The 14,796-nt window shown below is 41.9% G+C and overlaps 1 protein-coding gene across 6 annotated transcripts in view; it reads left to right on the top strand.

The window, feature by feature from the left end:
• Positions 1 to 3,629: 3,629 nt before the first annotated feature.
• PUM1 (pumilio RNA binding family member 1) overlaps positions 3,630 to 14,796 on the top strand; it is a 132,025-nt gene continuing 120,858 nt past the window's right edge. For all 6 annotated transcript variants that reach the window (XM_019488861.2, XM_006269350.4, XM_006269349.4 and 3 more), the window contains exons 1-2: positions 3,630 to 3,738; positions 8,582 to 8,955. In XM_019488861.2, coding sequence (XP_019344406.1) covers positions 8,593 to 8,955 — 363 coding nt within the window. In that variant the 5' untranslated portion in view covers positions 3,630 to 3,738; positions 8,582 to 8,592. The remainder of the gene's footprint in view (positions 3,739 to 8,581; positions 8,956 to 14,796) is intronic.

Raw genomic sequence — 14,796 nt, 5'->3', positions numbered from 1 at the left:
TATCAGTGCATTTCTAATAGCAGTTGATACTGCTTATTTTAAATTTCTAGGATATGTTTTTTACACTTAGCAAGGTATCTTATTGTTTCTGTCTCCCTAAACGCCCCTTACAATGTCAAATGATCTCCCTTTCCTAGCATAAGATGTGCAGTGGTGTGTTAAACAGCTATTGTATTCTGCCCCGGATATGAATTAATTCCACTGATGGCCATGGGAACCAGTATATGAACTTGCAAAGTGTTTTGGGTTACTTCAGGGTGAAAGACACTAAGGTAGTATAAGGGCCTGGTTTAAAAGAAATGGTTGTATCACTGTTCCCATGGTGGTTATGTGATGTGATTTTTTTACTGGCAACTTGTAGGAGCCCTAATGTAGATGTAGTTTTGCCAATATAAATTTACTTCTTGAACTTGAACAAGCTATGCCCAGGTATAAATGAATTTTTATCTACAGTCAGGAAGGCACCATGCAGCTTAGCAGATACAGTGTGTTACTGGTTTATTATTATATGAGATGGGCCTGAACTAACACCCTCACCCTGGGTTTTCCACCATAAATAATTAGGCTTTGAGTAAATTTGGATCTGGGGCTGATTTTTGTAGTTTATACCCAGCTTGCTGTTTAAGAGACATCACCAGGTTAAGCAGCACATTATTTTTTATTAACCAATTGTTGGTACAGAAACACCTAAGCTCATTGTAAACTGAAGAGATGAGAAAGATACATTTTTTGTTTGTTGAGATTGTACACCTGAAAGCACTTTCTATAATATTTCACTGAGCAGTCAGTTTCCTTTGTTGCTTGTGTGGGCCTTTCATGAATCAGCATGGGAGGACAAACATTTTAAAACTACTTTTAAAGGTTTTCCTTTCAATCGGATTCAAAGTAGAGAAGGCCCCTTTAATGTGGACCTGAAATTGCAGAAACTACCAGTCCCAGCATACAATGCTCTATTGTAATAACAACAGTCCAAACCTAGATTGAGGAAGAGCATTGCCTGATGGGACCTGTAGTTTTGTCTCCACTAGGCCTTTCTTTTCAAAGATAAACGAGGTGAGAGGTTCATAAAGAAAAAATCTAAGTGTTTGGCTGACAGTGTTGGGCATGCGGTCCACACACTGAATGTGCAGTGTCAGTGGGCTACACCATATATCATTTTAATGCCTTTGCTTATCTGTGTATTAGTCACCCAGGCTAAATGTCTCCCTCTCCCTTAATTTATTGGATTTTATTAGATTAGATTTTATTACATTTTATTAGATTTTTAAAAAATCAGAATTCAGCTTGCATGCACTGAATATTTGTTACTCACACTAGAAAAAAATCCCTTGATGTTTAAATGGATTAGATTATAAACTCTTTGGAACGGGGATGGAAACTTCCTGTCCAAAAGGCAGCCTAACAACATGAAACCTTAACACTGGGGAGTATTGGGTATGCTTAACAGGGCAGAAAATCAATTTATGGCAGGAAGTGAAGAAAGTCTTCAAAGGATATGTGCAAGAAGCTTAGTTCTGCAACTGTCCTGTGTTAAAAAAGTAGTTTATATTCATGCTGGAGGGGGACTGGCAAGGCTTGGTCCTATGATGTAGCTGATTGCTGTGAGTAGTTCCACAGAAATCAATGGATTTTATTATAGTGCCTAAAATGGATTTCATTCCAATGGATTTCAGCCCCATTTTGTTTCATGCAAATAACAGTCCCTGTCCCAGAGAGTTTACAACTCACACAATCATAGTAATGAAGTTAAACACATGCAAGTCTGCAGAAATGGGACCTTCCTAATATCAATTACTTTGCTTGTCCGTGGACATTGAAGTAGGCATAATACATCTATATCAAAATCAAAGGGTAGATATCATGAAGCTTAATGTGTTAGAATCTAGAATATATTTTAAAATTACTGGATGTGGGGGACCATAGAAAGGAAGAGTAGTCTTTATTATTGTTATACCAAGAAGACATCAGTCTAAATAACTTACTAAAGTCACTAGGGAGAAATAAAACAGCAAGAAGGATCAGGATATTTGTCCCTCACCTATCATCCGTATACATATAGATTCCTTATTTTAATAAAGTCTTAAAGTATTCTACAGAAATGGTCAGCTCATAACATCTGCAATAGCGATGCCATGCTATTAGTGTGGTTACTGTAGAATATTTTAGTGTTGTCACATGAGATCAGTTTTAACTGGAGAAAATTGATATATGTATTTGTGACATAGCCATGAAAATCTACAACTTGCAAACTCTCATTTGAACTCTCATTTCAAAATGATCGCTGTGCTTTTCACTTTCTGAGATTCCTAACCCCTGGCAGTAAGACAGGACCCCAAAGATCCTGAGATTGTCTTAACATCATGAGTAACAAAAAAAAAGTTTCTTTGCCACTTGTCTTTGGGTGCTTAAAGTGTACTCAAGTCATGCTTTCGAACTTTTTTTGAAAAACCAAGGCTGGGCTCCCCAAAATCACATGCCTCCAGAAGCTGTGGCTTTATGGGAATATCATATATACTGGTGCGTGCAAATTGGGTGAATGAGTGACCAGAAGTGAAAAAAAGCTGGTTTGGCTCCAGATTTGGGGTGGGCTAACCCTTTTGCAATACAGGTATGTAGGTAGTTTGTTGCAGGATAGGGGGATGCCTGTATGGGACTGCGTGTTTGGGGTGGGGGAGCCCAACCTATATACTTACCTGGCAGGGGAAATACTATGACCGCAAAGGTGGTTTTCCTACTGGCAGGGGAAAACCACTTCCTTGGCAGGGACGGAGGAAAGTCATAGTTAGTCTCCCACTTCCACTTTTGATGGGAAGATCTTGGCTTTATGCCCACTTTATGGAAATGGGAGACTCCTCCTTAGCTTGCTCCTGAGGGCAAGTGAAACTCGGGGACACCTGAACCCCAAGCCTCCAGGCTGGGGCCTACGCGTAAGATGCCCGACAAAGGATTTGGAATGCAAAAATCTAGAACTCGGTTCCGTAATGGTACCTTTTATCATGAATGACGCAGGGGGGTGGGGGGACACAAGGCGACTGCCTGCAGGCGGCAGCGACGGTGTCCGGACGTGGTGGTGGTGAATGGGGAGGTCCCGCAGGTGGCTGCAGCAGTGTCGGCGGTAGGTCCTGCAGGCAGGCACGGCAGTGGCAGTGGTGGGAGGCACGGTGAGTGCCAACTAGCAGTCAGTGACCACCCATAGACACCACTGGTGATCGGGGACCACCTGCAGCGGTGTTGGCGGCGACCTCCCGTTGGCGTGTCGGTGGTGCTTTTCACAGGGGGTGCGTGTGCACCCGCGTGCACCCTGTACACATCGCCAATGCCTTTTCTGAGACCCACTGAGACATTGCGAAAGGAAGCACCTGAAGCCGCAGGTGGGGGTGCAGGATGCTTGCAGCGGCAGGGCCACATTTGGTTCTTGAACCACTCCTGGAGTCGACTGATTTGATTTGGGACACAAGCATTTATTTATTTATTTATTTATTTATCTATTTAAGGAAAAATTGGGGCGGCAGGGCCAGGTGCTGGGCCGTGCCCAGGTGTGGACGCGGGGCCGAGGCCGCACCAAGCGAGTCCCGCGCGGGGCCCGGCCTGGCGGGGCCTGCCTCTCTCTCCCATGATGCAGCGCGCGGCCGAGTCCCCAGTGGGCCGCCATGTTGTCGGAGTGAAAGGCAGGGGGAGAGGCAGGCGGCGAGAGGCCTGGGGGGGGCTGAGATCCATCTTCATCCTACCGCTCCGCCCGTGAGTATCCGGACCGGACCGGGTCTAGATCGTGCTCCGCACCCCCGGGAACCCGGCGCTGGGGCCATATTGGTGCTCGGGGCCCGCGGAGGGGCCCTGAAGGCCGCCGTGGCCGAGCGCGGTGGCCGGGGCTCCCGCTCGCTCCGTGGCTCGGACGTGTAGTGGAGTCGGAGCCAGGCCCCTATTGTTATCGGCGGGCGCGGGGGGCCCGGCAGGCCTCCCTGGGAGCCCGCGGCACCTCCTTAGGGCAGCAAGTTCGAGCAGTGCCCCCGACCTCATCCTTCCGGGGGGATTGTTATTGTCTGGGGAAGGGGGAGGGGGGGCTTTGAACTATTTGGGGTGAAACAAGGTTTTTAGGGGTCCCCCCCGTGTGCAGTTGTTTCATCGTGGGCGCTTGAAGGCAGCTTCAGGCTTTGCCCTGGGGGGCTGGGGTGGGGGTGGGAGAAGCTATTCAATCAAGTGGATAAATAGCGTCCCAAACACTCGTGGGTTGGGCACCATCCTCTCCATCTCGCACCCCCGTGGCAACTCGGGAGAGAGCGAGTAGATGTGTGTGTGTTTGTGTTTGTGTTTGTGTGTGCTTAGGAAACCCTAGATGTGTGTAGGGTTTGGGGGGTGTGATCCTGCAAAAGAGGGGAAAAAATGAAAATAAAAAAACCCTTGAAAGCCATATTTAAGGCCCAGGATGCCTTAATATACCTGTGGTTTGCTTTGATCTCTGAGGTATTCAGGATTGTTTTTTGCATGTTTTCCCTCTAAGCTTTGTAATTTTTTTTTTTTCTTTTTGTCTGTGTCTGAGACGCTTGGTTGTGCCTAACAGCGAAAGGAGGCTTGATCCTTTCCAGGGAATAAACCACACACAATACTTTTCCATGGGCTGTGCAACCCTGAGCTCCCTCCTCCTCCTCTCTGTCCCTGCTGTATTGATGTTGATTATTTTTAATTTTCACAAGTTTTATTTTAAAGGCAACAGCATGCCCTTCACCCTGTGTGGAGAAACATTAGTTTTTAGTCGGTGCTTAATAACTTTATTGCAAGCTGCAGTTTTATTAAGTAGATCATGAGTAAGGAATTTCCTTTTATTTGAGGGGGTGGGGGTTAGAACAACGTGTCTTATGACATTTTAATGCTGGTCTGAGAAGTTCAGTTGGTTATCAATTTGCCGACTTCCTGCTTTGTCTCTCTTCGTTTGACGAAATCCTGAACTTTAAAGTTTTTGTAGGCCAGAAGCCTTTTAAACAATGGGTAGGCAACCTTGATTTTTGTTTTTCTACCAAAGAATGGGGAAAAACCAGATGTTCGTGCTGGTTCATAGTTTTATTTTGTAAAATGCACAGTTAGTGTGAGGTTTAATTTTTCAAATTATGTTGCAAACGTTGGATTGATGTATACAAAGCCTGGGTCCTCGGAGACCTCTTCAGTTCTGAATGTGTTAGTATTTGTGCTACATGCAGTTTTAGCCAGGTAATTAAAAAACCTCACTTTGTGTTGCTGAGTTTGTTCAGAGATGTTTCTAAAATTATGTTCTTTATGCGGCTGACATCCTAAAATACATCAAGTTGTAATAACCACTAGTGGTAAACAAGCTATTTTATGATAGGCTTTTCTACCCTTTGTGCAAAAGCAAAACCCTATGTCCATACCAACCTCACCATGGCCATTTCATTTTGTTCAATCAGGGGCTGTTTATTTTGTAAATGTGTAACTGTAACAGAAAACTGTGTGCATGGAAAATGCATACTAATAGCTTCATAAAGGCTTTAAAAAGGAAAAGGGACCCAGTAGCCATTAGGCATTTGCAATGATAAAAGTTGCAGCTGCTGGCTAGCTAGTTAACAAATATGTATTGTGTAGGTGACTTAACATATTTCTGATGCTCTGTGTGCTTTGAATGACACTGTTCAGCTGTCTGCTACATATACCATGGCATTTCTATAAAAACATATCTTGGAACTAAACTTGAACTTCCCATAATGCACTTTCCCCTTTGCTCTCTTTCAAAATGTCTCCTTTGCCAAGTTTTCTTTTCTTATTTACAATTGCCTTGTCTATGTTAGGTGAAAGAGGAAGCTCGTGAGAGTACAAGACAGTTGCACAGAACTTAAAAGAATCATTACTCGGTCTTGATTGGAGTTTTGTACTGTTAGGAATTCGTAACTCTCTCCTCTTTTGAGTTTTGAGGAAATAAATGACAGTTCCCAGCTGTGGGAGGAACAAAATTTGGTCATATCCTGAACTTTAGGAGTTTATCTGAATTTAAAAAAAATGACTAGATTAAACATTTTAAGAATGCATTAGTTAAATGAAATTAAAATCTGCTTTGTCTAAATGCAGATGTGCAGCAGGCTGAGGAACCAGATTTTAGACTTAAAGTGCATACCCCTTCCTCCCTAAAAGGGGAGGAATAACGTGTACTAAATTTCTCACTTAGTTTAAGAGAAAATAATTCATTCTGGACACCACAGCCAGAACTTTTGGTACTCCTTAGTTCTGTGCCATTGTCTATGTTTGTCATTGCTGGCCTGCTGTTACAGCGTTAGAAGAGTTTTGTGAAAAGTGTAGTTGAAAAGAAAAAGGGATTCACTGCTGCATGATAGATGGATCTCTGCTAATTTGCATTAAAGACAGAGGAGGCATCACAGACAACTAAATTTTCTAAGTAAGTAATTTAGTCACCCATGCTGCCAAAGTTTTTACAAACACGCTTAATTTTATGCATTGTGATCAACTCTAGTGACTTCAGTTGGAAGTTCACAGTATGTAAAGTTAAGATGAAGTGTAAATCTTTGAAGCATAAGTGCCACTGTTTTTAAAAATAAGACTACCTAATGGCCTAATTTGTCACATATTTTGACAGATGAAGTTCAGTTTTAATTATCCATAGCTGTACAGAGTGTCTGAGTGCTTAGACGATCTAGAAATGGGGGCAGAGTTTCTTACCAGTAATTAAAAATAGAAATATTTTTTCCTACCCATTCTGTAGGAGTGCTCGATTAGCTTTTTGTGTGTTAATGAACGGAGGTTTGTTGTGTACTTGGGACCTGTGGGAAAATTAAATTGAATCTGCTGGTAAACTGTTGTAGTGTATTTTATAATAATAAATCTTTAGTGGTATGAGACTGTACCACAGTGGTCTGTTAAATGTTTAAAAAATGGAGGCGTGTGTAAGGATTGCTTTTCTTTTGTAAAAAGTTGGTAGTAAAGTTGTGCTAAATAATACATTTTATTATAGTTAATTAAACCAACCCCTATGAACATGGAAAGTGTTGTTAAAAGTTACCTGTTTACATGGCTGTAGAAAAATAAACTGCATTGTGAATTTAAGTACAGGGAAAAACCTGATAGCTGAAGTTTCTATATTGAGATTCTTCTAACAGAGGAATAAGGCTACTCATTGTTGGGGGAAATGTGGGTAATTTTGATTGAAAGTAAGACAGTGAGGAAAATTTTTGGATGTGGTCTGTAGTACTAGACTTCATTGAAACTAGTGTAGTGAGCGTAGGAGAGTCTTTTCAGTATTAAGGCCAAGGTTTGCAGCAATAATCAGTTGAGGTAGGTTAGTAAGAGCTTTATCTTGGTGGCATGTAGCTGTGATTATCAGAGAGGGGCAAATTCTGTTCTCCCTTGCATCTTTGTAAGCTCTGGGATGATTGTGGGGTTGCACTTGAATGACTGAGGACATGATATAACACAAAGTTTAGAAAAAGGAGATCTATTGAATTTCTTTTTAAAGTGTTGTGTTGCCTGTTCACGTGTAGTTTTGTGATTATTTATTTATTTTTTTTTTTTTGTGTTAGGGGTTTTTCACTTTTACTCAAGTTGTGTAGGATCTTCATTGTCATCTCTGTTGAGCTTGGCTGATTAGGCTTCTTTGACAAAACAAAGCAAAGAGACTTTCCACAGCAGCTAGTTTTATGTGCTCCCAAAACTGTTTGAGGAATGGAGATGTATGGCTAGGTTTGCTGTATGATTTTCCCAACTTACTATCCTGCACTCAGATTGTTTTCTGGATTGAACCTTTTTGTTTTGTTCATGGGCAGTTTTTACTGTTAGGTTTCAGTCTTTCATTCCCATCAGTAACTAATTGAAGCTACAGGATGATCTAGCTCTGGAACGTTCTCTCGTTGTCCCAGTCACTAAGAGGTTAGCTGTCTTTTCTTGAGGGGATCTTACATAAACATGTGGGTATATCTTACCATCTCATGACCAAAGCCAACTTGGGTGTTTTGTAAGAGAGTCGGAGTTATGTTTCAGGCCTAGCTAAAAATACGTGTAGAAATAACTATATTTTAAGTTTGCATTTGGAAAAAAAAATCTAGCTGGCTTAAATTGCTTGTTTAAACTGTTGAAAGTAGGTAATATAATAATCCTGTGTGCAAATGACAGACTAAGTAGTAGACCTGCAGTTAATACAAAAGTTTGGCAAACTATGTAATTTGAACTGCAGTATATTAGCAAACATTTCTTTTCCAGAAATTTTCGGGGCTTCCTTTCAGGTTAGATGGAGAGACAAATTTAAAATGCTGACTGCACATAAAATGTTCACTTACATAAGTTGGTGGTTTGAGTCCAGGATAACAGGCATCTTATAAATATCTTGACTATACTGGCAACATACTGTAGAATAAACTGTGGTTTTGGCTAGTGTGCATACTTGCATATATTTTACTGAAATGAAGTTTTATTAAAGCAGAACTATACGATATATAGGTCAGATCTGACATGTTTGTGAATTCTTGCTCCAATTGCTTTAAGTAGAAATGGTTTTCTTTGTGTATACTATGTATATTTAATAATTTAAAAAAAAGTTGATTTAAATATTTTAAAACCTGTATCTCCTTAGGTGTTGGTGGAATGAGCGTTGCGTGTGTTTTGAAGAGAAAAGCAGTGCTCTGGCAGGACTCATTCAGCCCCCACCTGAAACAGCACACTCAAGATACAGCTAATCCCAACATGCCTGTTGTTTTGACATCTGGAACAGGGTCCCAGGCTCAGCAACAGCCAGCTGCAAATCAAGCACTTGCAGCAGGGACACACTCCAGTCCTGTTCCTGGATCCATAGGAGTTGCAGGTCGCTCCCAGGACGACGCCATGGTGGATTACTTCTTTCAGAGGCAGCATGGTGAGCAGCTTGGGGGAGGAGGAAGTGGTGGAGGCGGCTATAATAACAGCAAGCATCGCTGGCCTACTGGGGATAACATTCATGCAGAACATCAGGTAAAAAAGTTAAATATTTCACAACTGAACCCCTGAACAAACCAGGCTTAAGATGGCCATTATGATTGAATTTCCTTAAAGCTTAAGCTGTTATTTTTGTGGTTTGGATGGTATCAACTAGGTTGCTGCTGCTCCTTTTCTTTTTTGTTTTTTCCTTTTCCTTTTCAGAATGATCGTGTCTTATATGAACTGCAGTGTTCTACTCTTGATTGTGTTGAAATGAGAAATCCCCAAGTACTCTGTGTGACTGAAGTGCTTTTTTTTTTCTTTTTTTGCAAAATGCCTTGTCCTTTCTATTTTTTTTTCTTTCTTTGTACACATGAACCAGTTTAGCAGCGACTGTTGCTTCTTTTCAGATCTGATGCTGTAGTTAAATCATGCTTATGTAATGGTATTGCAAAACTCTATTGCCTTTGAGGCATGTAAGGTTCGTGAGAGATCAAGACTCTTAATATTGAAACATACTAAGTTGTCTGCACTGGGTGTAGGATTTTTTTAATAGGGGGTGGGGCTGAGCATGATTATTTGAATAGAAAAACAAATAGTGTGGAAAAAAATATTGCTAGAAAAAAAAACGTGGCTTTCACAGGTATGTACAGCATAATGGCAGGCTTCTATTGCGCACACACAAATGGAGAAAGAGAGGCAAAATTTGTGTTGGCTCTAGTGTTTTACCCTTTACCAGCCAAAATATGGTTCGAATCTTAGCATTAACAAATATGCCGAGTGTTTAAACATGTATGTGTACAACTCCTTAGTTTTCTGATTGTATCAGACAGATACCTTCAAGTATGGAAATGAACTGAAGAAGCACATTGTGCGCTAAGGGATGTGCAGACACAGAATGTAGGGGTATGCTGTTCTTGAAATGATTGTTTCCCAGAAATCTCTTTAGGTTTAATGGTAATTCATTACAACCCACTGCCTCCCTAGAGCTTTTCAAATTTCTATCAAAATAAAAGAAAATATGATATCTAAACAATGATGATAATTGAAAATTATAATTAACTTAAACATTCAGTTTGCTGTAATTTGCTTTGCAGTGACTTCCATTCTAAACAATTCAGCTTTATCAAGAAAAGTGCAATGTGAAAGTTTAAAGAAAAAGAAGGGGGGAAAAATACTTGAGTAATACTATTGCCTACATGAACAAGGAATTAAAAAAAAAAGTGTCTTAGTTTTTGTTCCATAAAATGCATAGGTTGAAATCCCAGCTGGAGAAAAAGGTTGCCAGTATTCTTTTTAAGCTATCCTTTTAGCTAATGTCAGTGGAGCTCAATCTTCTGGCCATGCGGGCTGGATCTGCATGGCATTGCACGTTAGCACAATCTAGCGCCTAGGGCCATGTCATCTGGCCCACAGGGCTCCTCATAAGTCTGGAAATTTCGCAGCAGGGGAGGAACAGTTAATACTACCACTGGTCCCGTGTTGCCAAATTTCCAGACCTCTTGAGAGACTCATGAGCCTGGTGATATGGCTTTACAGGCTGGATCTTGTGTGAACCGGAAGTTGAGTGCCACTGAGTAACATTATTCCTTGTTTCTCCCACTACGTCCATGTTGTTTGGGAGGGTTGGGAGTTTTGTTTTGTTTTTGTTTTTTTTTTTGGGGGGGGAGGGGGAGGAAGGGAAGAGAACTATTTTAGCTAAAAATTATTTGAGGGAGGGTGAGTTACGCTTCAACCTGGAAATAAAATTAAAAAAAAAAATGTAATTTGAACTTAATGTAAAGATTTAAGATTAGGGTAGAAGGAAAACAGCTTTTACATTGCCAGTGTCTGTTCATCAAATTAAAGGTTATTTGTTAAAGTACTGTAGGTCAAAAACTAATTATTATGCCTACTGTATATCACTTAATGGCTGCAAATGATGATTTGGCTTATATTATTTTACACCTCCAACAAGTCCTGTATGAAAATTCATATCCCACAGTTTCTAGCCGTTTGTGTTTTGTTGCAGTTTTTTCGTGAAAGAACAGTACTGGAAGAGACTCCAGGATGTCATCTAGTCCAATGCCCTGCTCAAGGCAGGATCATCCCTATCAGTGCCACCTTTGACAAGTATTTGTCTAACCTGCTGTTAAAAGCTTTCAAGGATGGATAGTTTACAGTCTCTCTAGTTAGCCTGTTTCAGTGCCCTCCGAGTAGGAGAGTTCTTCCTAATATCCAACCTGAATTTCCTTTGCTGCAATTTGTGACCATTACTTTTTGTCCTGTGCCACAGAGAATAGTTATCCCTCTCATCCGCTTAAGCACCTTTTTAGGTATTTGAAGACTGTTATCAAATCCCCTGCTTTATTTTTCTCAATCCAAGTTCTCAGCCTTTCCTAAGTCATTTCTTTCATAAGTAATTTCTCAGACCTCCAGTTCATGTTGTTGCCCTCTTTTGGACTTTGTCCATATTTTTTTTTTTTTAAGTACACTGCCTAAAACTGGATGCAGTACTTCAAATGAGGCCTTCCCAGTGTTGAATAGAGCAGAGTGATCGCTTCCCTTGACTTTGCAGGTGACTTCCATTGCAGATGATGTTTGCATTAATACAGCACAGTATAATATATGCTTGACCAAAAAAAATGGGTATCTTAAACTGAGTTTGAAAAATTGTTGTTTTTACTAGCAGTGCTAAAAAATTTAAATGATGAGGACACTAAATGCAAAAACAATTGTTAAAAGAAATTTAAGCATCAAGTCTAATAACACAAATTCATAAAATAGGCAGCAGTATCAAGTTAGCAATCTTGCATGCATGTGGCATCTTCTGGTTCTGTTTTTTTTTCCCCTATTCTTATTTTAGTGTTGTGACACGGGTCAGTTTAATGTTGGATTGTAATCATTTCATTGTCTAATTAAATTTTCCTTTTAGCTGAGTAATCCTAACCTTGTAACAGATTTTGGATATAATATGCTTTTTAAAATTGAAATTTAAGATCAATTTAAGGTCATCATTGTAGAATGGAATGGTGACCTTTTTCTTACCTTTTGGCTTGTTTTGCACCTCATGGCTCAATGATTATCTGATGCTTTAAATGATACCTCTTGTCATTTTGGACAGGGTAGGGAGGGAAGCTGATTTTGCAGGATGCTTCACCCACACACACAAGTGATCCATATGCTATTTAGTCCCCTGCTCATGACTGGAACCAGGTGTTCTTGTCATGAGTTTTGGGATCCTCCAAAAAATTATATACAGATGAGGTGCAGGGCAGCCTGATCTGGCACCACCTCATGGAGGGCAGGGTCATACCAGTCATAGGTGACAAGCTGAGGTGGCGGGGGTGACAGAGGGATTCTGGGTGAACTGTTTGGAGTCTTGTTTGGTGATGTTTGGACATTCAAGGTTGGTGAAGAAACTGGAGTAATTGGAAATGGGAAAGAAATGCACGGCTCAGGTTTGGGAGTGAAGAGGAAGCTGAAATGTATTCAGTGCAGTGGCTCACCATGACTTGAAAAAGTTGGTGTTGAGGGGGTACTGCATGCAATGAGCACTAGCATATATTTAGGTGGACTGCACTAACTTATCCTTGTGGTAGGTTCCCATCTGCGTCTCGACCTTTTCGGCTAAGATCAAATGTAGCACCACTTCATGCCCAGCAGGAGCTTCACATGGTTTTCAGATTGGCGCTTCATCCAGCGCGCCAACGTCAACTGCCTGCTGTTCAACGGTGCCATCTGGGACAGGAACTGAGGCGAGAGGTTCTGACGCTGCAGCTACAAGGCAGAGACCCTCTCCCACGTACTGGGTGCCTGTAAGCCCCATGCCAGTGTGTGGCAGCTGCGCCACAATGCTGTCCAGGACCCAGTTGGCCAAGGCCATCCCGGCCTTGGCGTGCTCCGTGCCCATCAATCATGCTGTCCCAGGCTGCGAGAGCCAGCTGTGCCCAGATAATGGTGTGGCCAACTAGCACAGCAAGTGCATAGTGATGGTAGATGTCATCACCCTTTTTGAGAACCAGTGGGAAACTTTTGTTGAGGTCTGTGAGCGGAAGTGAGAAAAATAGCAGCCATTGGCAGACACCCTGAGGAGCCGGGGATATGACATAATGGTTGAGGTGCTGATCATTGTGGTGCTTGGAGCAATGGACCCCAACAGTGAGAGTGTCCTGCACACCTGCCACATATCTACACCAAGCGGATGCAATGCTGCTTGGTGTCTGACACCATCCGCTGGTACAGGGGCATCTATGTGGAACACATTATGAGACAGTGCCATTACATGGACCCCACCAGATTGACTGGAAGTGATGCGGGGGCATCGCTTGACTGCCCCCTGCCATTACACCCAATGAACTCTGATGACAACATCCATCCAGGACTCTTCCTAACCCCCACAATTGTATCCTATTACCTGTAGCTGAATGCGTGCTTTTTGTAAGGCACCTCTGAACCTGAATGTGGCATCATTGAGCAGCATCTCGGATATATTCCTGACTTTTATAAGCTTCATGTTCCACCCCACCCCCCAGGTTTAGTTGGTTGCATGTTTTTGATATGTAACTCAGTTACATTCCCATTCCCACCCCTACCCCCACCCTGTATTATGTAGCCCCTCACTCAGGTCCTCCATATTTCCTTGTACCTTGAACTTTGTAACTTGAACTTCAGCATTTTTTGGCACCAAAGGGAGGGTGTCGGGTCTGGCTTTGCCCTTCTGGTGTCGGCCTGGTTTTGCAGTACCTCCAGGCCTGGTGTCGGTTCCCCGCGGAGGAAATGCCCACCTGTTTTTAAGGACCACACACGTGCACACACGTTACCATCAGTATATTTGCCCAGTTTTATTGTGTTTTGTGGCACTTTTTTCAGCTTCATAGCTGGCTTCCATTACTGAGCACATGCTGCTTTTGGCAGCAGTTTAATGATAGACAATGTATTTAATGAGTTTTCCTAACATGCCAGTATAAGATGTGGGACTCCCCCCCCCATGCTGGTTGTGGGGGCAGAACCTCATCTTATATTTGAGTAAGTATGGTAAATGAATTTCTAGCGTCAGTGGCTAATCTGGACATAATTTTAAATAAGATTTCTCTTACCTGCTTAAATGAAGTTTGAGGAAAATACTTGGATTAATATCTGTGGCTTTTGAATAATTTATGAAGTATTAGGAGGAATCAGAAGGGAGGTAATAAGAGCTAATAAGAAAAGAGGGCTTACAAATGGCTCCAAGAATAGATAAGCCTGAAAATAATAGGCTGGTCATGTACAGTAAAAGTGAAAAAGGTGGTAGTGCTAAAACCAGAAATACGTGTAACAGTAAAATGATCTGCCCATGTAGTCCACAGAAGTAATGTCTTCAAAATAATCTTTTTTTTCCTCCTTTGTTGGCATGTCTGTGAATGTGGAACTGGATTTGTGGTGCAGGAATGGGAAGAACTTATGCAGTGGAGGAAAGTGCTGGGAATTACTTTTGGGGAACAGTTTGTACAGACTCAACATTTAATTAAGGGTTAATGAAGGTTATTGTCTGTCTAGAGCTTACAAAGTCATAATTAAAGGGGTGAGGACTTTTTTTTAAGGTTGTTGGATCCTGATCTCTGGTGTGTGTCTGTGTTATCTACAGCAAAAGCTGCGTAACCGGCACTTTATTAGCCAGAAAGCTCTACTAACTGGCATCCAAGGGACACGGCAAAAACGAAGCTGGAAGTACCACTTCCAGGGACTTCTAGTTTCGCCACCGCGAGCCGAGTTCTTCTTTGACACTTCTTCGGCCTGTGTCCCAGGGCAAAGCAGCCTGCGTGGGGCTCCCCTCCCTGTCCCCCAGCACAGCCGGGGCGTGCACCAGATGTTGCACATTTGATTAACCACCATTCCCCGGCGGATGCCAGATAACAGAGCTTTTACTGTATTTAG

This window comes from Alligator mississippiensis, chromosome 6, assembly GCF_030867095.1.
Source record: "Alligator mississippiensis isolate rAllMis1 chromosome 6, rAllMis1, whole genome shotgun sequence".
NCBI lineage: Eukaryota > Metazoa > Chordata > Crocodylia > Alligatoridae > Alligator > Alligator mississippiensis.
Note: the sequence above shows the minus strand (reverse complement) of the source record. Positions and strands in the feature narration are given on the sequence as shown.